The sequence below is a fragment of the Uranotaenia lowii genome, chromosome 3, assembly GCF_029784155.1.
Source record: "Uranotaenia lowii strain MFRU-FL chromosome 3, ASM2978415v1, whole genome shotgun sequence".
NCBI lineage: Eukaryota > Metazoa > Arthropoda > Insecta > Diptera > Culicidae > Uranotaenia > Uranotaenia lowii.
Window position 1 is genome coordinate 89,030,290 of NC_073693.1, and position 24,746 is coordinate 89,055,035.

Consider the following 24,746-nt stretch of genomic DNA (forward strand, 5'->3'; position numbering starts at 1 on the left):
AAAAAGTTGAGAGTTTTCCAATGCTTTGAAAATATGGCATTATGAAGTACATTTTACGCTCGAACGATTGATACATTGGAACAAATATTTTTTTCATAATTTTCCCATGTAAGGAACATTTTAAAGTGATGAAAAAAGATCTTCAAGTTACATTTTGTGAAATTTTTCAAACAAAGTTCAATTACTCAAACAATTATTTTGTTAAAAATTTTTAAACTACAAGCATTGTTATTTTGCTCATTTTTGCACATTTTTCTAGAATATTTGATCTTTGTAAGACATTCCAGTTTCGAGATATAGGAGATAAGGAATCAAGTATCCCCAGGGATCAAGTATCCTCATTCTCCCCTACACTTTAGTTTTACAATATTATTGTTCAAAAAACATTGTAGGATCCCTGATGATGGTGTCAATAAACACCGAAACGTCGGAATAAATTAAACGTCGTTTACAAATAAAAAAAATTGGACTGATTTGCCGTAATTTGAACATTTGAATTAGTTTTTATTATAAATCCCTCTTTGTCTGTCCCCCATCTTTGTGATACCCGTGTCTAAGGTTTTACAATCAATTTAATGTGAAAAGTATGAAAACCTTCAGAAATTATCAAACAGAATGAAAGATTTTCAACAAAGATTTTTGGTTTTCAAATCCAGGTGAATTATATTTAATTTGGACTTAAATGTAAGAAGTAAGTTTAATGCGTTCCCTAGTCCCAAATATTTGTTTTTAAAGTTCTCGCACTATAATTAGCTCAAAATATAAATAACTAAATTTTCAAGAAAAGTGGGAGACATTATTCTGAGCATGAAAGATGAGAGATTGTTTTTTTTAATGTGAATAAACCATCCTAAACATTTATAGACTCTACAATCGATAACTAAGCTCATAGAATATTATTACTGGTCTTGGTAAAATCAGTGATGAGAAATTTTATTAGATTTTTCAAATAAATCTCAGTTTATTACATTACAACTCTTTTTTCTTGATTGGTATCACTTTGATATCTCCACAAAATTGTAGCCAGGGACATTTCTTATTAAATCATGTTATTGACATATGGAGTTGGATTAACGCTTAAGGTAAGACGAGCGTTTTTACAATGATTAGTATGACTTTGTCTTTTAAAGAACCATTAAAAAAGTTAAAAAATCTTCAAAAAAAATGAATTGTTGTAGACCCCTGGGTGGATTATTTTAAATTTGGGCTTTTATGCAAGGGGAAAGTCCCAACTTTCGAATGGTGCAAAAATTAGCGATGCTAATTTTCGAAAAATAAAGTTTTCTCCCAGAGACACCGTGCCCATAGGATGCGCCTGTCATGGTATAATTTAACGGTTTTACCACATAGATCATGGTCCATTAGCCTCCTGTCGACTTGTGGGACTTTTCTGGATTTTCCACAACAATGCACAAATTATGCATTCTATGTTCTTCTAATCTAAGAAACAAGCTATTTCAAAAAAGACTTAACAGGTTGTAATCAAATTTTGCACCTGTTAACAATGCATTACTGGATTATTTTGCTGAAAATATTTTTAAATTCCATTAATGCAATCAAAAGTTATACAAGAGAAATGGTGCATGAATGTCGAGTACAGGCCTTAGTTTTAGATGAATTTTCTATTTCTAAGAAAAAACCGTCACTTTTGCAATGCAATTCTTCACGAGGTTCTTTTTTTTTCATTTGTTTGCGTTTTTTTTCAATAACTTATGCCTAAGACCAATGGATCAAACTTGTCTAATGAAATGTTTATGTAAAATACAAAATAATCACAATCACGAAATAACGTTACAAATAGTTACATAATTTTCCGCAAGAGGCGCTGTTATCGCCAACATTATTCATTGCTCACCCTGTAAAAGGTACCCATTTTCAAAGTATACTTTCAGGCGTTTAACAACCGTGTCGTTCTTTGAGACCATCTGCATCGGCATTTCTTTTTGTACCTGCGGGATTTTTATCCTTTGGGATGATTCATCCCTACCATCTGCATCGACCAGAAGAGTGAAAATTAACAAACCCCCAAAAGGTAATAATCGGTTCTTCCTAACGAAGTAGTACGTACCTGCCCAAACCGTCCGCATCGATGATCCGTGGATACCGGGCATCCACGATGACGATATGAAACGATGCACCGGCACCGTTCTGGAAGGCTTCCCTTGCGGCTTCGGCCGATTTCACAAAGGTCGGATCGAAGTTGAGCCGGTGGCAGGCCGTTGCCAGTGCCTCGTATACCGGATCATGTTTGCAAAATGCTATCAGGATCTGGAAAGAACGAATAGTCAGGAATTTAATAACGATAGGACGATAGAAGCTTTGTGCTCTTATTTACAGATTTTTAATTCCAGGAATCTTAATTTCGATTTTTTCCAAAAATTTAAACTCGTTTTCGTACCTTCATCGAGTGAGCGATATAAACTTTTTAAAATTCAAAAGCTTTGCTTACCTTGATCGTTGGGTTTGGCGGCAACAGGTGGGGAAACTTCAAATCCGTTATTAATCTCTACTCGGCACCACCACAGCATCCATTCATCCAGTCAGCCGGGGATGAAATCAAGCGAGCAAGAAATAAAAAAAATGGAAAAAAGTAGGAAACAATTAATTAGACTTTGCGTTGAGCGATAATCTCCTTTCGGGAGAGCTTCATTTTATTGTATTTTAACCCCCTCCCAGTCAACAAAAATGGCCGCGTCAAACAGAAGGAAGAAAAACATAGATAAGGGTGGGGTGGTTGTCGATTTTCTTCTTCCGTTCAGCAAGCTTCGTTCGGGCGGCTAATTTTCATGATTGAGTTTCGCAATCTCGAAGGATTAATTGTTCCCGAGTTGAAAAAAGCAGACGATGGCCAAAGGATTGAGTTGTCTCCGACTGAGTTTCCTCTGAGGCTTACGGCAGAGCTTTTGGGAACAATGGATTCCAACTTATGCTGTCAATTTGGTTGATTCATAAATTTTTCTCCGTTGTTTAAGTACAATTTGAGAAATGTCTTTGCGAGTTAACACTTGAAGTTTTCAATTAAAAGCGGTGGAATTATAAAAAGCGAGTTCAAAGGAATGGAAAACAGAATTGAAATTGAAAATTTGAATTAAGCGAGGCCTTGTTTACAGATTCTTCTACTTAAACTTGAAAATGGGTTTCATCGTTTAAAAGTTTCCTCGGGTTTGTTTAAGTAGGCTTTAGCTATAGTCAAGTCAAATTTTGAAAATTACTAATTGAAGAATTTCCAATCGTTTTGTGAAGTAAAAAAAACACTTTAATTCTAAACACGATTTTGTAAAACGTAATCAAACAGACCTCTTTCAGAAATATCTACAATACTGACATAGAACAGATAAGAAACAGTGTTCACAACTCTTAACATAATCATGCTTGAGGTTCTTTTTTAGGATTAACCTTGTCAACAAAACAAAAAATGTTAACAAAAGGGATCGGAATAGCTTCGTTATGCTATTATCTGCATTATATGCATAAAGGATTTCTATGAAATATTTAGGCATAGATGTTTGTTCAAGGTTGTTTTATCTATATGAGAAAACATGTGAATCGAACAACATCTATTCTTGTTGGAAATTATCTTTGAAATAGTCACTTATTTATTTTCTAATAATTTGCTTGTGTCTTCTAACCATAAAGAATAAGGGAAACATAAAGCTTCTCTGACAGCCAATTTATAACTTCTCATTTTGGGATGTGGTTAATTAAAAATACCTTAGATCCTCTATTCTCTCATCCTCTTCTATAGTTTACGTTAAAATATGATCTTCGGAATGAAAAAAAACTTGCAAAAGATGATTTCCAGAAATTATTTTTGAGAAATAATGAGGCCGGAACAAATTTAAAATTCTTCTTATGTTACCCCACCTCCATCCGTCCCTTTTTGGGTCTTTTCGAAAATCTCGAAGGAAATATATTAAGTTTAAGGAATTTAAATTAAAAATTTCATAAACTCTTCAAAAAATCATACAGTTGATAGAGTGAAAATCAAACTGTAGAAGATAGGAATTGTGTCACCGTTTGTGTTTGAAATTTAATTAAATATTTAATCAGTAATAATCTAATTTTTTTTCAACATAGATTGTTTGCAAGTTTGTTGCATGCAAGCTTTTGTCCAATATGTTCAAATTAATTGGAATTTTGGATTACTTTTAATTCACATCCTACCTACCAACCCACGGCCCCTTCCCCCCATCCCCCCCATTTCGTGATGATTCAACTCCAAGTGACAAAAGAAGGATTTCAAATTTATTCCGGCCTAACGAAAACTTGAAAAATGATCAAGCAGTTTTTTTCTAATATTTTCCGGAGAAAATTCTCTTTTGTATGGGTGACTAAAAATAGAACTATTAACGATAAGCTAAAGGCGTGTTCAATTTTCAGCTTAATTTTTATTTCGTTTTTGATTGTATTTTTGAAAACTAAGGAAAATTGTATCTAGATATAATTTTAAGGGTTTTTTTTTTCATATAAACAAAACTCGAACTGACTTTCAGTGAACATTATCGAAATTTGGAAACGATCACTTGTTTTTCCCAATGACCCAATGACAACCTACAATGAAAATGTGATCCTCTTTTATTTTTCTTAATTTAAGTGTAGTTTAATTTGATTTGATTTTCGAAAAGTATTTTTTGTTTTTTAAGTGGCCGGGATTCGACCAGACCGAACTGAACGCCAACTTGAAAAAATTGGAGTTATCTATTTCAGCGGATGCGAAACATGATAAACTACCTGTCCAATGAAAATCAGAACATTTTTCCTATTTTTTCTGATTTTATTAGAAAATTTCAATGTTGCAGTCAATGGAAATGGCAAAAATGCGTTGCGCCAAAGTGAACTGAGAGCCACCTTAGAGGTAAAGACAAAAAGTCTGTTTCGGTCATGAAAACTGATTTTGTGCGAAATAATCTTGTGCGTGTTGGTTTTTTCGATATAAAACATTCTTTGGCTCGTCACGGACTAATATCTGATAAATTAAATCATCAAAACCATTTCTGTGGCTAAAAACTTTGTATTACGGATTGTAAGCATTTGTTAAAATTTCGCTCCGCCAGACTGAACCGAATCCCTTGAGTTTTGTTTTCCGATTTACTCAAGGGGATGTTCGAATTTTTAACATTGAACGATGTAAAATGCTTTATTTTATTGCTTACTATCGTTCAGAACGCAACCGGTAAGTAACAATCAAAGATATTCCGGATTTCAAAAGTGCGAAATTTGTATGGCTCGGTTCACTCTGGCTCAACGAAAAAAAAACATTTTCCAAGCATCAGTCATACTCGTTACGTGCTGCTCGTATAGCGCCTATAAGTAGGCTCCTACGTTTAGAACAAATTGCCCAGTCAAATGATAGCGCTTGGCAATTTTTGAAACATTTTAGTTCGACCAGAGTGAACTGGGTGCAAACATATTGCTATGAAACTTCAGTTTTCGGCTTATTGCGTAATCAGAAATCGACCAGTATAGCTTCGACGGCTTTATAAGAGTCTAAATGTGATGGTAAAATGAATAAATGAGATATCTAATAAAATGGTTTCAATTGGTAGGGCTGTGAACTTTGAAGTCGATTTTCTCGAAATCAAGTTTATGGCGTTCAGTTCGGTCTGGTCGAATCCCGACCAAGTAAGCAAATTATAGTTATTTATACATGGTTATGTGCTACAAAGTGAAATTAAGTTGAGTTAAATTACTTGTAGCTGCTTTCAATTCGAAATTGAGGTAAATATTACTTCTTTTATGATTAAAGTAATTATTGCAGAAACATTGAACAATTATTAGGGGTGACCCCTTTGCTGACCCCTACCCCAAAATTAGACTTCGTGTTAACAAATTATCACCGCTGATTTATGATTTTAATTTAATGATTAATGGCATTTCGGTGAAGTATATATTCTGATTAGAAAAACATCAAATAAAAGTAATGAAAATTATAGACGGATAGATTAGATTAGGAAGCATGAAAGGTGTTGAAAATGAGCTAAGAGCGTGTTTTGAGAAAACTTCTTGCCGTACAAGACCATTTGTCTCGCATCGTATCATTGTCTAGAAGAAGCAAAGTCGATAGGCTGACTTCCGATCGTAGTTCGAAAAACACGTGCTTCGATCCATCGAAGTATCATTGTATACAAAGATCAATGCATAGTGGTTTTCAAAGTGGTCCCTACCGCCCCCTTGAGGGCGTTGAGAGCTTCAAAGGGGGCGGTGAGCTCAATTTTGAAATTTAGGGGGCTATGGAAGGGCTCAGGGGGACGGTGAGGTCGTAACTTAGGGCTAGGTGGGGTAATTATGAACAAAATTTCTTCATTTGGCACACTTACAGCCACCATATGTTTATTTCTTATCACAAACTCTGAAAAGCTGCCAACAATGAATGATTCCGTGCTCTTCATCATTCTGTAGAACAACTTTTTATTTTTGGTCGCAACCTATGTCCTTGAGACGTCTGTTCATAACTACCCCGTCTGTTCATATTTACCCCCCTCTCTAGGGGGTAATTATGAACACGGATTACGAACTTGGTATAAATTTTTTGAAAAGTAACAGTAGTTATACGTTACATTTATCCATAGTAAACAGTGTATGGTGATTTTTTACTTAAAAAATTATGTTCATAATTACCCCAAACTCTGTTCATAATAACCCCGGACTATGTTCATATTTACCTCGAGACTTGTCCAATATGATTTATATGGTGTCAGAAAATCTCAATTCAACACCAAATAATGAAAAATTTTAGCATTAATAAGAAAATTAGTTGTTATATAAAAACTCAATTCAATTCATGTATAAAACTTGCAAAATATACAAATGTAATGAAAGTTAAGATGTAAAACAATAGAAAAATAGCTATTTAGTGCTCTTTTTTTTATATTTTTCTATTTTTTGTTTCGAGAGTTATATTTCTTTGTTGTATCTTTTACGTTTTGGTCGGTTTTTCCGTTTCTATCTGTCTTATCAGAACATTTTTATTTGATAGGACCTCTTCATACGTGTAAATTTTAGACGAGTTAGACTACTCGATAGTTTTTACATCCGTTTAAAATGTCCTGCGCAGCAAACATCAAGTCTTCACCAAAATTTCGTGGGCTAAGCTTTTCACGTACGTGCGAAGTATCATGAAATTGAAACCTCTACATATACAGAAATTTCGAAAATATTTTAAAATGGTTGTTTCACAAAAACACTCATTAATATCTTCTTGGATCAGTGACCAGTCATTTTTAACAAAGCATGTCAGTTCTATATGGTCGACAGTTTTAAAAATATTGACACTTATTACACTATTTTTTTTTATCACCTGACTGAAATTTCACATAATTAGCTATATTCTTTTAAAAAAAATTGAAGTACTACCGAAATTTTCCTCAACAAACTGAAAGAGAAAATCTTCAAACAAAAGATATTAATTTTGCACCAAATAAAAAAAAAACAATTCGATCAAATTAACATTGAAAAAAGTATCTAGGTATAAAAATAAGACTGCAAGAAAATAGATTTAGGATCTTTGTTATCCGGATGTAACACATAAACAATTATTATTTGCTGTTATTCTAATGTTCTGAATAGCAGCACGTTCTCCAAACATACAGGAAAATTAATCTTTTTGATCTTTGTGGACTTATTCATGTATTAAATTTATCAAAGTTTTTCTTATATTTTACTGTTGGCAACAAATTTAAAGTTTATCATAATGTTAAATTTCACGTGGTTATGAATAAAAGCTCGAGCAGCCCACCTTTTGTAAACAAATAGTGAATTGATTATTAGTAAAATCAAACGTTTCTTCAAGTTCAGTTTATAACCTTGATATTTATCAATACAAAAACACTGGTTTTGGAAGGACGTAAAACCTGTATTCGGTATTAGAGAACTATTCTTGGGATACTGCTTTTCGGTTTTGGTATTACCGGTAAAACTATTACGCACCATTCACTTAATCTAAGAAAACATTTGACTGCCTTTTTTCTATCAATAAAAAGCCAGTTCTTATCACGATTTTTTTTAAATAAAATTAAGACTTGTTTAAATGTGATAACGGATTGAGCTTTTTTTTAAATTTCTGTTTTATTCACTTTTTTCACTTTTGAAATTTCATTTTCAGTTTTGATCAACTTTTGTTCAAAAGGTTTTTTTCAAAGACTGAAAAAAACTGGCACACCTTTTTTTCTAAATCCGAATCTCGTTTTTACACGAAAAAAAATCAATTTCTCAAAAATTCAAAACCTAGCACTTTACACATTGCGGACCTAATTTTAATATGAAATTTATTGAATTTGGTCCAGTGGATTCTGTGATATAGAATGCCGAGTGTTGATGTTTCCCGACTAAGATTTCTTCACGGTCCTTAATGTGCTAAGACCTTGCAGAAGAAGGGGGAGGGGGGCTAATTTTTTTTAAGAAATTTCTTACAAGGGGAGGAGGGGAAAAGGGGTCTGGAAATGCTTGGGTAATTAGTGAATAGCCCCCTAAGTTGATGAATAAAACATTTGACCATCGAAAAGCCAAAGCCAATGACAGGAAATGAATAAGAATTTGTGTTCATAATTACCCCATAGGACGAAAACTATGGGGTAAATATGAACACTCATCTGTGAATCAGTGCGAATAAAATTTTTCGAAATTTCTTCAAAATCCAGACAAAGCATCATAAACTGGATGTAAAACATGTGATAACAACATTCCAGCTAGATTTCCTACGACAAGATATTCAAAATATTGAACATTGTCGAAAACGATTTCCGTTTCACGGAGTAATGGTTTTTTAAAACATCTGAAATTATATCATAAGGATTTTTAAACAGATCGGAATCAGCTTACAGCTATCAATTGGATGTTAAACTACCACTTTTGGAACTTTTTGTGTTCATTCATCCCCCACAGCAACGCGTATGGCACTTGTTCGGAATTACCCCGTGTTCATAATTACCCCACTTGACCCTACATTTTCACAAATGACAAATTTGAAATATCAACGAGTAAGTTCGATGCAAAACAATGAAATTAAGTCACAGAACTAAGGATCAGATTCAAGACTTAAATATCTTTAATTTCAATTTTGACCCATACCTCAATAATTTTTTGATATCTCAGTAAATTTTTTTTCTTAAGAATGTGTCTTAATGATTCTATTTAAATTATTTAAAATTTTGTATACGCTCCACATGTTTATCTCGTTTTGTAAAAGTATTTTGAGTTATATTCAAAAAGATTAATTTTAGATGGCAATGCAAGATAATCTTTAAAATATAGGATTGTTTCAACAAATATACTTAGCAGAAAAAAAATCTAGAAAATATGCGTAAAATGGCGTCATCTGTGATCAAGTGATAGATTTTTTCTGGAAAGAAAATATGAATGATTTTTTAAGGTAAGAGAATTTGTATTTTGTTCATATTTATTATGATCCATTCATTATTCAATTAGGCCATATGCCATCGATAGATTTTTAATATTTTCACTAATCCCTAACATTTTCGGAATTCAGATTTAAGAATTTTATTTAAACTTTAAGGTCCGTGAATGCTGCATTACTTTGAACAGGACTTAAATTCAGATATCAAGAAATAATACTATGAATCAACAAATTGAAGATATGTGATTTGGTATTAAAAAGTTCAAGTTATTGTCTAGAATACTATACATCGAATTATGTGTTTACTGGAGGTTTAAAGCAATATGCCCTTGAAGCCAAAAGGGCATAAGTTAAGGTTGCCAGATTGCCCGGATATTTCACAAAATAATTGAGGAAAGTCCGGTCCGGACCGGCTCCCCGGATTTCGTTTAGATTATTAGGATTAGATAAGATTCGTTTGGATTATTAAGACTTTTCATTTTTACGTCCAATAAGAAGTTTGTTATGGCATTATCCTGATAATCATGATTTGTGTTTTGGAAGCCTAAAATACGATTTAAAATTTTCCCCTTGGCTTGTGATATAGCTCAGTTGACAAGTCTGTTGTCTCCTGAGCCGATGTCCTCGAGTTCGAGCCCAAGAGTAAACACAGTTATACCGGATAAATTTTTCAATAACGATCCGCCAACTGCAACGTTGATAAAGTAGCGATTGCCATAGAGATGGTAAAACGACTATAATCGAAAAAAAAAAATATTTGAAATTATCCGATGTGATTTGATGAGAAAAAATATTTCAGATGTATTCTTTTTGATTTTTACTTAACTATTCCGTGATTCTGACCAAATTTGCCCGGATGTTGCACAGATTTTGGGTTAAACATTTTGAAATCATATTTCGATGAAAACATGCTTTTAAGTTTTTATGATTGCTCATTTTCCATTTCGAAAATTTGCATTTTTCTTTCGAACGAAATAGTATGTTTCTAAATAAAATTTAAAAATCTGAAAAAACACGAAGTATAGTTTGAAATAGGAAGAATCAATTGACATTATTAAATTAAAATCAACCATTTCTGTACTTATGATACCCCCTAAACCTTTGGCTCTGTGAGCCTTTATAAATTAGAATGAATTTTGAGTTAATTCTTACAACAACATTAATATAACTAATGGTTTTTCGACAATTCAGATTATTTTTTTTTTAAGATTTTCTTAAAATTTTCCCAGGAGGTGTGAGCTCGAAAATTTTGCAAAAGGGGCAGTGAGTGAAAAAAAATAGTTTGAAAACCACTGTTCTAGACAATGATACGATGCGAGACAAATGGTCTTGTACGGCAAGAAGTTTTCTCAAAACACGCTCTTGGCTCATTCTCAACACCTTTCATGCTTCCTAATCTAATCTATCCGTCTATAATTTTCATTACTTTCATTTGATATTCTTCCTATTAGAATATATACTTCACCAAAATGCCATTAAATGCGTGCTGCGAACAGTTAATAATAACAAAACAGTTAATATTTCATATGGGTGACCCTTTTTCCGATCCTTGATCAAAAATTGAACACCAGAAATCAATTGCCCGTCTCTCAAACCTCTCGTTTACAAAATTCGATCTCAATCTGATGCATAATCACGACAATATAGCAAAAATAGTGAACAATTATTATGGACGACCCCTTTGGTTGACCCCCGATCTTAAATTTAACATCTGAAATCAATTACTTGTCCCTTAAAACTCCCATGTGCAAATTTTCATCTCAATCCAACGTGTATTGGCCTCAATGTCGCAAAGATAGTGAAAAATTCATATGGACGACCCCTTTGGCCAAACCCTCACTCAAAATAGATAATTGGAATCAATTGCACCCATGTGCTAATTTTCATCTCAATCCGATGCGTAATCATGACAATATCACAAAAACAGTGAACAACTTACATGGACGGCCCCTTTTTTGGACCACGATCCAAAACTTGACACATGTAATCAGTTACCTTTTCTGTAAAACTTCCATGTGCCAATTTTCATAACAATCCTTTGCACAATCAAGACAATATCGCAAAAATGTAAACAGATAATAATAAACTTACCGACCCCTAACTGAAAATTTGAAATCTGAAAGCAATAGAGCGTCTCTCAAAACTCATATTTATGTGAAAATATTCATCTCAATCCAATGTATAATAACGTCAATTTCGCAATAACATTAAATGGTTGACATGGACGACCCCTTTGGGCTACCTCTGATTCTTAATTTGTAAGATGGAATTGATTGCTCGTTCGTCAAAATACTAATTTTCATCACAATCCGATGTATTATAACATCAATGTAGCAAAAACATTAAACAGTTGATATGGTAACCCTTTTGGCCAACCCCTGAACCTAAGTTCAACATCTAAAATCGATTGCTCGTCTCTCAAAACTTCTATGTGGAAATTTTCATCTCAATCTGATGTATAACAACGCCAATATCGCAAAAACATCAAAAAGTTGATATGGACGACCCCTTTGGCCGACCCTTGTTCTTAACTTTGATGCCTACACTGAACCGAATTGGGCGATTAAATTTATAGTGTCATTTTAATAAATCTTATTATTCACAGTCAAATTTTAGCTACTAAATTACCCTTTCAAAAATATAAGAAAATCCAATAAATTATATCTGGCTCACTCACTTGGTGAAATGTATAGGACAATCCAATAATTATTGAACTAAATAGGGTTATAAAATTTAAAGGGTCAATCTGATAAATCTTATCATTCAGTGTGTGATAGAAGTTAACGATAAATCCATTACGAAATATAGACAAATCCAATGAATATCAAAAGCTGTTATACCTAGGAAAACATATATAAAATTCTAATACATTTCATCATTCTGAAGTTAGTACACATGCTGGCGTGCCTGAGTCGTGATCCGTATCAATCTCTGTTAATTTGTTTGGGAAACATAATCCCAGAAGAACGATTGTTTGTGTTTTAGCCAGTAGTAATTTTTCGCCGGAGGATTTAACCAGTTGAGTGGCAGCAAAAATAACTTAAATTTCATCGCTGTGATATAAGCCAATCATTTATAAGCGTAAGTTAGAAAAGTGGAATGGCTGAACTTCTTGGTGTTAATATTTTCATATTTATTCTAACAGGTAAAACACGGGTCTTAAAATGAGGGACAGCAGCGAAGGAAAACAGATCCGGACTTCAGCGAGAACGTGCACGGTTCCATTCTTCGCCATGCATAGGTAGTTCATTTTTTAAAACATAATTCGTTTGAAACTTAATGCGGATTTTTTTTCCAGGAAACTCCAATCCACCAGAACAACAGCACCCAATCCGCTGAATCTGGATTCATGTACCAGCCAGGATCAACATGCATCAGGCATGAAACTGTGTCCCACCATCCATGAAAAGTGTTTGAAGTGCAGTGCAGTGTTACTTTTCAAATATCTTGATTTTTTAATAAATGTTTAAATAAAATAATTTTGGTTAAATTTGTTTAATTTCAGGTATATTTGATTTCAATGATGGAACATTCATTACACTAGTTTAAATAATAAATCGTAATAATTCTGCTCTCTATTAACATTCATTGAAAATTCTGATAAAATAAATCATTTTTCTTCTGATAAAAAGTATTGGATTTTCTTTTAGTGCGAAAACACTAAAATTCCTAATAAACCTTATAGCCGGATTTTGTTCAGTGTAGAATCGGTTGCTCGTCCCTCAAAACACTCATGTGCAAGTTTTCATCACAATCCGATGTATAATAACGCCAATATTGCTAAAATAATATTTATCTTGTATGGACGACCCCCTTCAAAGGAGTCATCGGAAAATTTAAAAACATTTTTCATCATTCCTGGTCCTAATCTGTATGCCAAATTTCACTTCTCTAGGTCTTAGGACGGCTGAGTATGTAGAGGTCAAACAAACAAACAAAGAAACAAACATACGTACAGAATTGGCTTTTTATATATCTACCTATATAGATTTGTATAGAGTTGATTCATTATGTAGAACCAAAATTTCTTTTTCCAGTTACTGCGATTTGTTCGTTTTAAAGGTTTTTTGCTCTTTCCTTAATTAAAAAACAAACATGGTCTATTGAGTTCTTTGTTCAAATAAAAACATTCCAAAAAAAATCTTTTCGCGATGAAGTTATTAGTGTCCATGTATGACGTTATTTGCAGAGCTGTAAAAGCTTATGGTTGTGATTTTTTTTTTATCGCAATTGTCTAGAATGTTAAAAAAAAGCCTTGAACAAAACTACAAACTATCTTTAATCTAGTTGTTGTTCATTTTTTTTAAAAGATATTAGTGTGTAGGGGGAACTCGTCTATGGCCGGACAACATAGATTTTTCGAAAACACAATATCCTAATAATGTTTTATCACCATGAAAATAAAGTAAATAGTAGCCTGATATGGTGTTAGAAATATGGTAATCCAATCTGAAAAGGTAAACCAATGATAGGCCTCTAAAGCTTTTGCCTAGTAATACGAAGAGGATCGCCTAAACTTTGCATTTGTATTGTGGTCGGTTTTTTCGGCTTGTAAAATTTTAACTGCACATGAACGACATCGTTGATTGGTTATCTTTCGACTACAGTAGATATAAGATAACAAATTGGAAGTTCAAACGAAATATTAGGAAAATTCAAAAAAATGCGATTTGTCTATGAACGGACAAGGAAATATTCAAAATTATAGATCATTTCAACTTGAAACTTTCATTTATTTCATCTCTATAGCACCCTCAAATGGTTAGCAGAAGATAAGGATTCAATAACGAAACTATTTTGATCCTCTGAGAAACTTCAGATTCTGCTGTCCGGTCATAGACAATTTTTTTCTAGTTTTCTCGAAACAAATGTTTCATTCTGGTTTTTCAAAAAAAAACTTTGATGACTGGCTTCACAGAACGTTCAGTATTGGAAAACACGTACTCACAAGACCTGTGCAAGTGATTTCAGTCATTTTGCTACGTTTTCGTGCCATTGGTGACAACTTTGATGAAGTGATTCGTAGTGTCCGGCCATGTACAACACTTTTGGAAATGAATGAAAACTAACATAAAATGATTTCTCTTACCACATGAGTATGTTGTAAATAATTTTTTTTTCTAATATAGTTACGTGATCAAAATATTGATACTCTTTAAATCAGTAGAGGAACCAATATTTAAAAAAAATCTATTTTTAAAGTTATTGCTTAAAAACCTTAAGTGTCCGGTAGTAGACTACTTCCCCCTATATCCGAACCCAAAATAATATGTACATATACTGTTGTCTGCTCTCATTGCATAATGTCCTTCTGTTCATTTTTCTCACATGAGCGATAGATTTTTTTTAAACAACGACCATGTAACATCAAACAGATTATAAAAAACCATACAACGTTTACTTTGACTATTATTACTAATAGTAATTCCTCAAATTTGTTCACAATTTTTAGAGAATGTGATTTGTATAATTTAGCAAATGTGATATTAAGCTAACGCTTTTAATCGACCACTTTACCTGCAAAGCTATATTGTCCAACTCATCGGACAAGAATCGACGATAGCTTCTCTCGGCTGAAACTGAAGAGCACCGATTCGTTAGTCAAGTAAACAAACGGTAGAAAAAAAAAAACACTCGCTTGTGCGCCTACGTGTGGTGCCTTCTTCCAGGTAATCTTCAGAGCCACTCGAGCTGGCGAGACTGACAACGGTAGACGGCACCCGGTACTCAGCTACCGGAATCGACGACCGAACGGGTGGATCGTACTGCAACTGTTCGATTCCGTAGTCATACAGTTGGATATCGAAATCGTGAACAACGCGACGACGCAACTGGGGACTGATCGCATCCAGCGGAAGCATCTGGAATGCATTGAACCGACGACGTTCCCGGCCATTGAGTACCCGCACCAAAATTTTCGAAACACGCACTTCCGCTTCCATTTTTGGTTTCCGTTATTTATGTTTTCATTTTAAAACGCGAACGATGCGAACGTTTGCAAACTTCAAACGAGGGCAGAGATCGAAACTGTGCTCGGTTACTAGATTAGGGGTAAAATGTTTACTTACATCGTCGTCCAGCTCCAAAGGAAGGCCCTCGCGAATTTCGTGCAGATTCAATATATGCGTACGATGCAGCGGATGTTTTCGACTTCCGACGGAAACCCGTTCCAATGTTCGGGGTTTGTAAGGATTTTCGAGAGAATTGGTTCGAGTGTAGGCTTTCGTACGACCCTTTTTATCTTTGGAAGTAAGGATCTTCATTTAGATCGACGAAAATTTGATTTTTATCTACAATACACATATTACCATTTTTGACGACGATGCCATTCAGCTGTAGCGAGTCCTTGTCGAGATGCTTGACCAACTCAAGTACCTCAGGCGATGCTGGAACGTAGCCGCTGTCCAGATCTTCTTCATCCGTCGAAACCACCGCGTTCTCCTCCTCAAGTATTAAACGACGTCGCAACACCACTGGAGATTCTATTTCCGGTTCAGAGTTTTTCATTTTGCTTATCGAGTCACGCCGTCTTTCGGCCATTTCTGGACTGGGTGCGATCAATTCCTGTTCTTCGATCAACTGTTTCACTTCCAGAACGTCCACCGTTGAGACCGAAGGTTTGTACAACGATTCAACACTTCTGCTCAGGTGAGCAGTCTTTTTAAATAGGGTTCGGAAGCAACCGTTAGTCTCACTGCAACTTTCCATAGTCACACAGCTTTCAGTCGATCATTGTCGGGTGAGGCACCAAGATGTTTATGATGTCAATGTTGCTGAAGAAAGTTACACTGCTGAATTTATAGATTCTGCGAACTTCACAGATCTTAAAGTTTTCTTCACCTAAAGAGTTTTTTTTTCAATACGATGCGGTTCCAAGGATTAGAAACTAATTATCCTACCCAACAAAGAAATTAAGCTCTAAAGGGCGAACACGAAATTATTGCGAAACATTCAACAGGGCATAAATTTTATACCAGCTAAAATTCATTCAAATTTTGCACACTTTCTCATTGATAGACGCGAGTTGAGAGGACAAATTCTTTCCAAACACGTGGAATTTTCTGACCTGCCACACCGGCAGTTGAGAAATATGTTGATCATTCTCCAGAGTGTTGAAGCAGTTCAAGGAGCGGTTGACGTTGGACTACGGCAAAGAAGCTGGAAAAAAACCTGGACTGGAGAACAAAAGGCGGAGGGAAAGGTGAAGCGGATGATTAAAGCAAATCCCAACGTCTCAAGCCTTGATTTGGCTGAAAAGATCGGTATGTCGCAGAGCTACGTCCAGAATGCAAAGAAGAGAGCTGGACTACATGTACAGAACTTCCCAAACCGCGATGAGCGACAACAATCGATGACGGCTATAACTCGTGCACGGAAGCTCTACGAGAAGATGCTGACGAAATATGGCCGCTGTGTCATGGACGATGAAACGTATATAAAAGCCGATTCTAAGCATATTCCGGGGTTGGAGTTTTTCACCGGCAAGAGCAAGTTTGATGTGAATAACAAATTTAAGAAGAAATGTCGAAGTTCGCCTCCGAATGCTCTTGCGGACTGAACCTTTCGTGACAAAGGGCACAGTAAATGGCGAGATCTACAAATCTGAGTGCCTCGAGAAGCGCCTTTTGCCGTTCTTACAGCAGCACGATGAAGCTCTGCTTTTTTTTGGCTAGATTTGCATCATGCCACTATTAAAAGTGTCCTGGAGTGAGTGGTGTGAGGCCAATTCTGTCCATTTTGTTCCAAAGGACATGAACCCGCCAAACGGAGCTGCGCCCAATGGACCACTACTGGACAATAATGAAGCGGGACCTTTCGTGACAAAGGGCACAGTAAATGGCGAGATCTACAAATCTGAGTGCCTCGAGAAGCGCCTTTTGCCGTTCTTACAGCAGCACGATGAAGCTCTGCTTTTTTTTGGCTAGATTTGCATCATGCCACTATTAAAAGTGTCCTGGAGTGAGTGGTGTGAGGCCAATTCTGTCCATTTTGTTCCAAAGGACATGAACCCGCCAAACGGAGCTGCGCCCAATGGACCACTACTGGACAATAATGAAGCGGGACCTTTCGTGACAAAGGGCACAGTAAATGGCGAGATCTACAAATCTGAGTGCCTCGAGAAGCGCCTTTTGCCGTTCTTACAGCAGCACGATGAAGCTCTGCTTTTTTTTGGCTAGATTTGCATCATGCCACTATTAAAAGTGTCCTGGAGTGAGTGGTGTGAGGCCAATTCTGTCCATTTTGTTCCAAAGGACATGAACCCGCCAAACGGAGCTGCGCCCAATGGACCACTACTGGACAATAATGAAGCGGGAACTTCGAAAGAGCAAGAAGACAGTCAAAGAGCATCAAAGCGAAAAAGGGCAGTAAAAGGGCATCAAGAGAAAATGCGTTTAATTTTACACTCAAAGCTCCATCGATAAACTTTTCTTTTGATTTTTGAAGTAAATATACGTATAAAACTACCCTAACATTTTTGTTTGATTTCAAAGATTATAAGAAAATTGGCATGACATTTTCGGTATTGCAATGATTTCGTGTTCGCCCTTTATTTGGTTTTTTCAGACATATGCAATGTGGTTATTCTGGGAGGACAATGCCAGTTATAAGAAAGCTTGTTAATGCCGATCCGGCATAGAATCTTATACCGATAATTCCACCTCCAAGGAAGCCCATTATTGTAGTGGAGTTTGATTTGTGGGTGCTTATGACACATTCCACGAACTTGCGTCCTGAGAGTCGGAATTTTCAAATAGCTTCAACAGCAAAAACATTACGATTTTCTTCAAAAGGAAGATTCAACGCATTCGAAACTGTATAGTTTTCACATATAATGACTTCTATAACCTATATTAAGTATAAAAAATAGTAAAGCTCCTTTACCACTGCACATTTTCCTAGAATAAACTTCAAACTCACCTCCAGGACGTAAGATTGGTCGAAATTAAAAATTTTGAAAACATTTTTGTATTTTATTGAAGCTACACAAAAGTTCCCAAATGAAGTACATTCCAATTTTTCGACTCGGAAGAGTTGCTAGAGGGGTGCTGGTACACGTTTTTTTTGCGTTGTCACGTCACGAAAAGGTACATTTGTTTAGTTTTCTCGTAATTTACAATTTGGAAAACTGCCAATCTTTCTGATCTTCAAGATCTTGGCGAGAACGTTTAAAAAATTATCAACAAAATCGATACAGCTGTTTATGAGATGCACCTGCGCAAAGTTCCGTCATCACGTTACGCTTTTCCAAAGTTTAGCACTCAATTCGACTACATTTGAAGTGAGTTTTAAAGCAATGGCTTCTCAATTCATCAAAATTGCTTTAACCCCTTTTAAATTATACATTTAAAAAAACGTTAAAAAATACCGTGAAGAGATTTACTTCTGTAATTTATGTTTCTTACTTAATTTTATCGGCATCATTGGTGAAAAGTTATGTCCTTGTTTGTAAGGACATCTTAAGATAAAGAAATTTTCATAGACGGATAGAAAGTTAAAAGAAATGAAAAGTGGTGAAAATGAGCGGATAGAATTTGTTTAGAAGCATTATCATCACGTACCAAATTTTTGTTCATCCCGGGCACCAACCTGTATACACATCTCAGGTGGCGATGGAAATCCCGTTCTAAGTGTTAGTAAAAGTTTTTTTTGTAAACATTGTAACCATGCCAATTCATGGCGTCAGCTGCATTTTCGAGCAAACAACCATCATCGCTGTACCAGCGAAAACTAGAGATCGAAAACCATTGCCAAGTTCTGTTTACGATTCTCGCCTAGGATACATAAACATCCTGGCAAGTTACATAGGCATTGTTTACCTTTTCTCTTTTTGAATAACGAGTTCTGTAATAGTGTGCGTGTTTCTTCATCACCTTCTTTGTACCACATTGCCCGAGCACTACTAGGAATGACGTGAGCGATCACATTCCATGTTTTTTCTCGTTCGCACTGCAAGCACAGACTATAGACTGTTCCAGAAATTATACACGCCTAATGAAAACGATCATTTTGAATCGATTTTTTTCTCAAATTCTAATGGTTACGTCCTTTTGTTTACACAATTCGGTACGTGATAACATCAAAATAAATTTTTATTTTGTGATTACATTTCAAAATGCGTGTTTTTACTCCGGAGAAAAGAAACTGTGTGTACTGTGAGTGGAATCTCAAAAAATAGGGCAAAGAAGAGGATGTGAGCGTCAGAGCGGAAAGGACAGCTATTGAAAATTATGGTGAACATTTTACATTTAAAGATGGACCGAGGAATGGTCGAAAATCTGGTCCTGTAAGTCCTGCTATCGACAAAAAGGTCAGGGATGCCTACAAACAGAAACCATCGGCTTCCGTTCGGGATGTGGCGAGAAAAGTCGGGACCTCGACGTCTAATGTAATGTGTGCTGAAGAGCGACTTGGGCTCAAGACGTATTGGAAGCAGAAAAAACCTAAAAGGAACCCCAATCAAGCCGTTTCTGTCAAACCAAGAGCTCGGAACTGTATGATTAAATATTTAGGACAAGGATATCCGCTAAACGAAGAAAGCCATTTTCACCGAAAAATTTGGCAAGAAGGTGATGGTGTGGCAGGCAATATGCGAGTGGGCAAAATATCTAGCCCGTACGTCGCATCGGAAACAATGAACACCCAGAACTATATCAAGGAACGCCTCCAGAAGCGTTTATTACTGATGACAGACCTGGGAATTGTGGGCGGTACAAGGACCTACCACAGGCATGGGAGCGAGTCCATCATTGACGTCACCTTCAGTAGTCCGGGCTGGGCGACCGACTGGAGGGTAAGTGATGCGTTCACCGATAGCGATCACTTTGCAATTCGTTATCGTGTGCGCACAAGTACGCGGGCAGGTAGAAGAGGTAGGACAACATGAGCACGCCTCTGGAAGACTACACAATTCGACCGGAACGTCTTTGTCAAAGTGTTAAATTGAGAGGGAACTTCTAAAACCTGTCCGCGGGAAACCTGGCGAGGATACTCGCACACGCATGTGACGCTACGATGGCGAGGAGGGCCAAGCGGAAAGGCACTCGGCAACCCGTCTACTGGTGGACTACGGGCTAGGCGATATATGCAGAGAGCGAGGTCCCCGTCAGCGAGAGCGGAGCGAAGAGTGCTTTACGCAATTGCGAGGTCAGCCCTCTGCAGGGCAATCAAGGTGAGCAAAAAGGCACGATTCAGGCAACTCTGCGAGGACGCCAATGACAACCCCTGGGGCGACGCTTACAGGACTGTCATGGCCAAGACGCGGAGCGGAGGTGCACCACAGGAATCGTGTTCGAACAAACTGCGAGAGATCATCAACGAGCTGTTCCCTTAGCACGGGGAAGTTACATGGCCGAGGGTCCCATACGACTGGGATACGAGTGAAGAGGAGCCGATTTCGCTGGTGGAACTGCGCGACATAGCTTAGTCCCTCCATTTGAACAAAGCTCTGGTCCGGATGGCATCCCTAATGTAGCAGTGAAGGCGGCGCTCATGGAACATCCTGAAATGTTCCGGTCATCATTGCAACAGTACGTGGATGATAGGGTCTTCCCAGAAGTGTGGATGCAGCAGCGATTGATGCTCCTGCCAAAACCGGGCAAGCCAACCGGTGGCCCATCGCTCGATATGTCTACTGGATACTGCTAGAAAAGTGCTGAATAAGGTGGTCCAGAGTAGGATCCAGCTCTACACCGAAAGTGCGAAGGGCCTATCCAATAAACAGTTCGGTTTTCGGAAAGGCCGCAGTGCGGTGGATACCATTCAATGTGTCATCGAAGGGGCAGACGAATCCAGACTGAAGAAGAGGAGAGGAGACCGGTTTTGCGCAGTGGTCTCCCTTGACGTGAAGAACGCCTTCAACAGCGTCAGTTGCGCAGCGATTGCGTCGTCGCTCATTCATATGAGGATTCCGGCATATATCTGTAGGATGGTGGAGTGTTACTTCCGTAACCGCCAACAACAGCATATGATCAGCGAGGGACTGGAAACAGTGAGTGTCTCGGCAGGGGCTCCACAAGGATCGATTCTTGGCCCGACGAACTGCTGAGGACTGCGTCTCCCCATGAGAGTGAGACTCGTTGGATTCACCGACCACGTGGTTCTCCTGGCATCTGGCCCATCAACCGGAGAGGTCCAGCTACTCGCCACAGTAGCTATCGAGAAGGTGGAAACATCCAACTCCAAGAACTTGCGTCTGGTTCATCACAAGACCGAGATGGTGCTTATCACCAACCTGATTTCAGCACAATCAGGGACGATTGTAGCTGGACTATACGCAATCGAATCCAAGCGTGCGATCAAGTATCTGGGGGTGATGATCGACGACCGGCTGAGCTTTACGGCCCACGTCGACAGCAGCCCTCTCACGGGCCATGTCGAATAACTCGGCGATCCGCTGCAGCAGAAGAAGGGTTCTTGCGAGTGTGACCTTGTCCATTTTACGGTACGGAGCAGCAGCCTGGAAGCAGCCTTGAACAGGCAGTGTAACCTGCAAAAGCAGTGCAGTGTGCAGCGGCTGATGAACCTGCGAGTAATAAGCGCATACCGAACGGTGTCCTCAGTAGCTGCTGATGTTGTGGCGGGGATCATGCGCATTTCTGTCTTGCTGGAGGAAGATATCTTCTACAGGGTGACAAAAAAGTCCGGTCACACAGGAAAATCTCAATATTTCAAAGAATAAGAATAAAATCTGAATCTTTCTTTAATAGCTTTATTCAGTAACTCATAAAGATACTTCACAGACGATATCTCGGAATTACACCACCTTTCTCTGATCGAACCAACTTCAGACGTCTCGGAAAGTCGTCGCAAGCGGCGCGCACGTGCTCCATCGGTATCTCGTCACAGATTTTCGTGATAACTCGCTTGAATTGCTCCAAATTTTTTATTTTATAGTCGTTCAGCTACGACATCATGTATCCCCACACGAAATAAAGCTTAGTTCTTTTAGAAATGGGACACTTTCATTTGCTAATAGCTCTTTAACTAGTTATCGGATATTAAAAATTTTAACAGCATTTTTTTGTCTGTAAAAAGTACTATTCGACCTATTTTTTTCCAAATTTAAAATTTACGCGTTTTTGAGATATGTACGATGCAAAAGAAAAAGAAAAAAATAATTTTGCACAGTTTCCTTAACAATTCGTCATTATCAAATTGATAGCTGACAAAACCGTTGATTATTCAAAGAATTACTGAGTTTTTGTGGTGGATAAGTATGTAAACACTGTCAATAATGTCCACAAAGTTCAAATCAAGCATTGGAGTGAAAAACATGATCGGCAACTACGGTCAAGGATCATCAGGGAAGTCAAGTCTCATACCAGCATATTTAATTTTCAATAAGTGAAAAACTAAGGGTAGATCGCAGAAATGTCCAAAAAAAATTTTTCCGATAAGCTAAAAGTGTTGCCTAGTGATGACTCATTAAAATCCAACCTCAAACAACCATTTTTTTGATAGTTCCAAAGCTCTTAAGCTGTAAAACCGGTACCGAAAAAAAACGTTAAAAAAAGTTGTTAAAAAATAAACAAATTTGTTCATTTCGAAACAACTGTATCCACTAAAATGCTTCCAGTTTCTTTTAAAAGAGAAGTATTGGACCGAAAAGTATCAGAAATTGAAAAAGGAGAGTGCAGCTACCTAAAATATAGATTTTACGAAGTATAAATTGGAGAAAATGATCAATACCATGACTGAAAAAAGTGTGCGCCGGTCAATGGGAGATACCAAGAATAAAGTAGAAATTTCTTTAACAAAAAACGGTAAATAATTTTTTTCAATTTTTTTCATGAAATATCATAACCTTATCTTCACTTTCTTCATAGAAAGTATTTCGTTCAAACGAATGGTTTTTGAGATACACGCATTCGTAACTGTCCCATTTCTAAAAGAACTAAGCTTTAATCAAGTGAATTCAGATCCGGAGTCGACGGAGGCCATTCATTCTTTGAAATTAAATCGGTCAAGTTTTCCTCACACCACGCCTGAACAACCTTTGCGGTGTGGGATGGGGCGACATCTTGCGGGAAGCAGTAGTAATCGTCTTCAAACAATAGTTCAGCTTGAAGCAGAACATTTTTCTTCAAAACCGTGTCTAGGTAGTACGCTGCGTTGATTTTAACCCCTTTATCGATAAAAATAAGAGACAGTTTACCTCTTTTGCAAATGGCTCCCCAAACTATCACTGACGTCTTATTTTGGAACCGGGAAACGTTCAGCTTGTACGCAGGAGCTTGCTGGAGGCTCACACTCCAAACTCGATCATTTTGGCGATTGAATGTTTGCTTCAAAACGAACAACTTCCCGTCCGAAAAAATAATCTCGTCATCTGCGCGCCAACCGAGCAGCGATAACAGCTGCTCTTAACTCTGCCATGGCTCATAACTCAATGTAAACAAACTGCACAGAAACGAAACTCTGCCACTTGGGACAGCAAAGTTAGCCCTTTCATTTGACATATAAATGGCACCAGAGAGATGCAACGTGTAGGCTACAGGCGACCCCAAAAAAGTGTGACCGGACTTTTTTGTCACCCTGTACTACGAGTACAGGCACATGCCCGATGTGCGGAAACTTGCCAGAGAGGCCTTAATGTCCAACTGGCATCGGTGGTGCTTCATGCAGTACCATTATCGGTTTGGACACGTGGCCTCGCCATTCTGCCCAACCTGCGGTGACACAATCGAGACATCAGAGCACCTAGTGTTCAACTGTCCGAGGTTCGAAGGGGAATGCGCTAACATGCTTGCTACATACGGGTTAGACACGACAGCCGATAACATCGTGCTGAGGATGTGTGAGGATGCCCATACTTGGCGCGTGGTCAGCGATGGGTTTACCCGGATCACGACTGCCCTGCAGAGGAGTTGGAACCAGCACTAGTGACTCCTTCGTCGGGGAACATCTGAGTATTGGGCTTCCGAACCTGGCAGTGAAGCATACAAAGATAAGACTCTAGCTTCTGCGTATGCCAAGCTGCCTTGTACGACGCGATCGTTGTGTAGGATATCTCCACCGCCGCGGAGTATCAGAGTAGAACGCGTTCCCTATGACGGAGGCTTCGGGGATAAGACTCGACCTCCTTCGCAGTCGAACTCGTAGGGGGAAGAGTATTTACGCCGCGAAATACTCTCGGGTAGGATGACTTCACGTCGTCGGCTGGTGAGTCACTCGAGTCGGTGTAGGATGACGTCTTCGCCGGGACGGACGTAAGCTGTGACAAGCGCGTGTCCAGGATAAACTGCTCTCGATTCAGTACACGGACGGGCAAAGAGGATAGGGCCTCGAGTCAAACGAAGCGGAGCCGAGATCTCGAGTCGTTAGAGGAGAGGTCATTGATCTCTTGCAGTGGTCTCGAACAGAGGCGGAGCGCACGCTAGTCGTGCAAACCAAG

The 24,746-nt window shown here is 37.6% G+C and overlaps 1 protein-coding gene across 6 annotated transcripts in view; it reads right to left on the minus strand.

The window, feature by feature from the left end:
* Positions 1 to 24,746, minus strand: part of LOC129752781 (high affinity cAMP-specific and IBMX-insensitive 3',5'-cyclic phosphodiesterase 8) — a 326,911-nt gene that overhangs the window by 57,439 nt on the left and 244,726 nt on the right. For 2 of the 6 annotated variants that reach the window (XM_055748557.1, XM_055748556.1), the window contains exons 3-4: positions 2,450 to 2,506; positions 2,069 to 2,268 (exon numbers count right to left, since the gene is read on the minus strand). In XM_055748557.1, coding sequence (XP_055604532.1) covers positions 2,069 to 2,268; positions 2,450 to 2,506 — 257 coding nt within the window. Of the gene's footprint in view, positions 1 to 2,068; positions 2,269 to 2,449; positions 2,507 to 14,869; positions 14,932 to 14,990; positions 15,359 to 15,420; positions 15,594 to 15,660; positions 16,193 to 24,746 lie in introns of those variants that run through there. The other 4 variants (XM_055748553.1, XM_055748552.1, XM_055748555.1 and 1 more) reach the window with 4 other exon arrangements.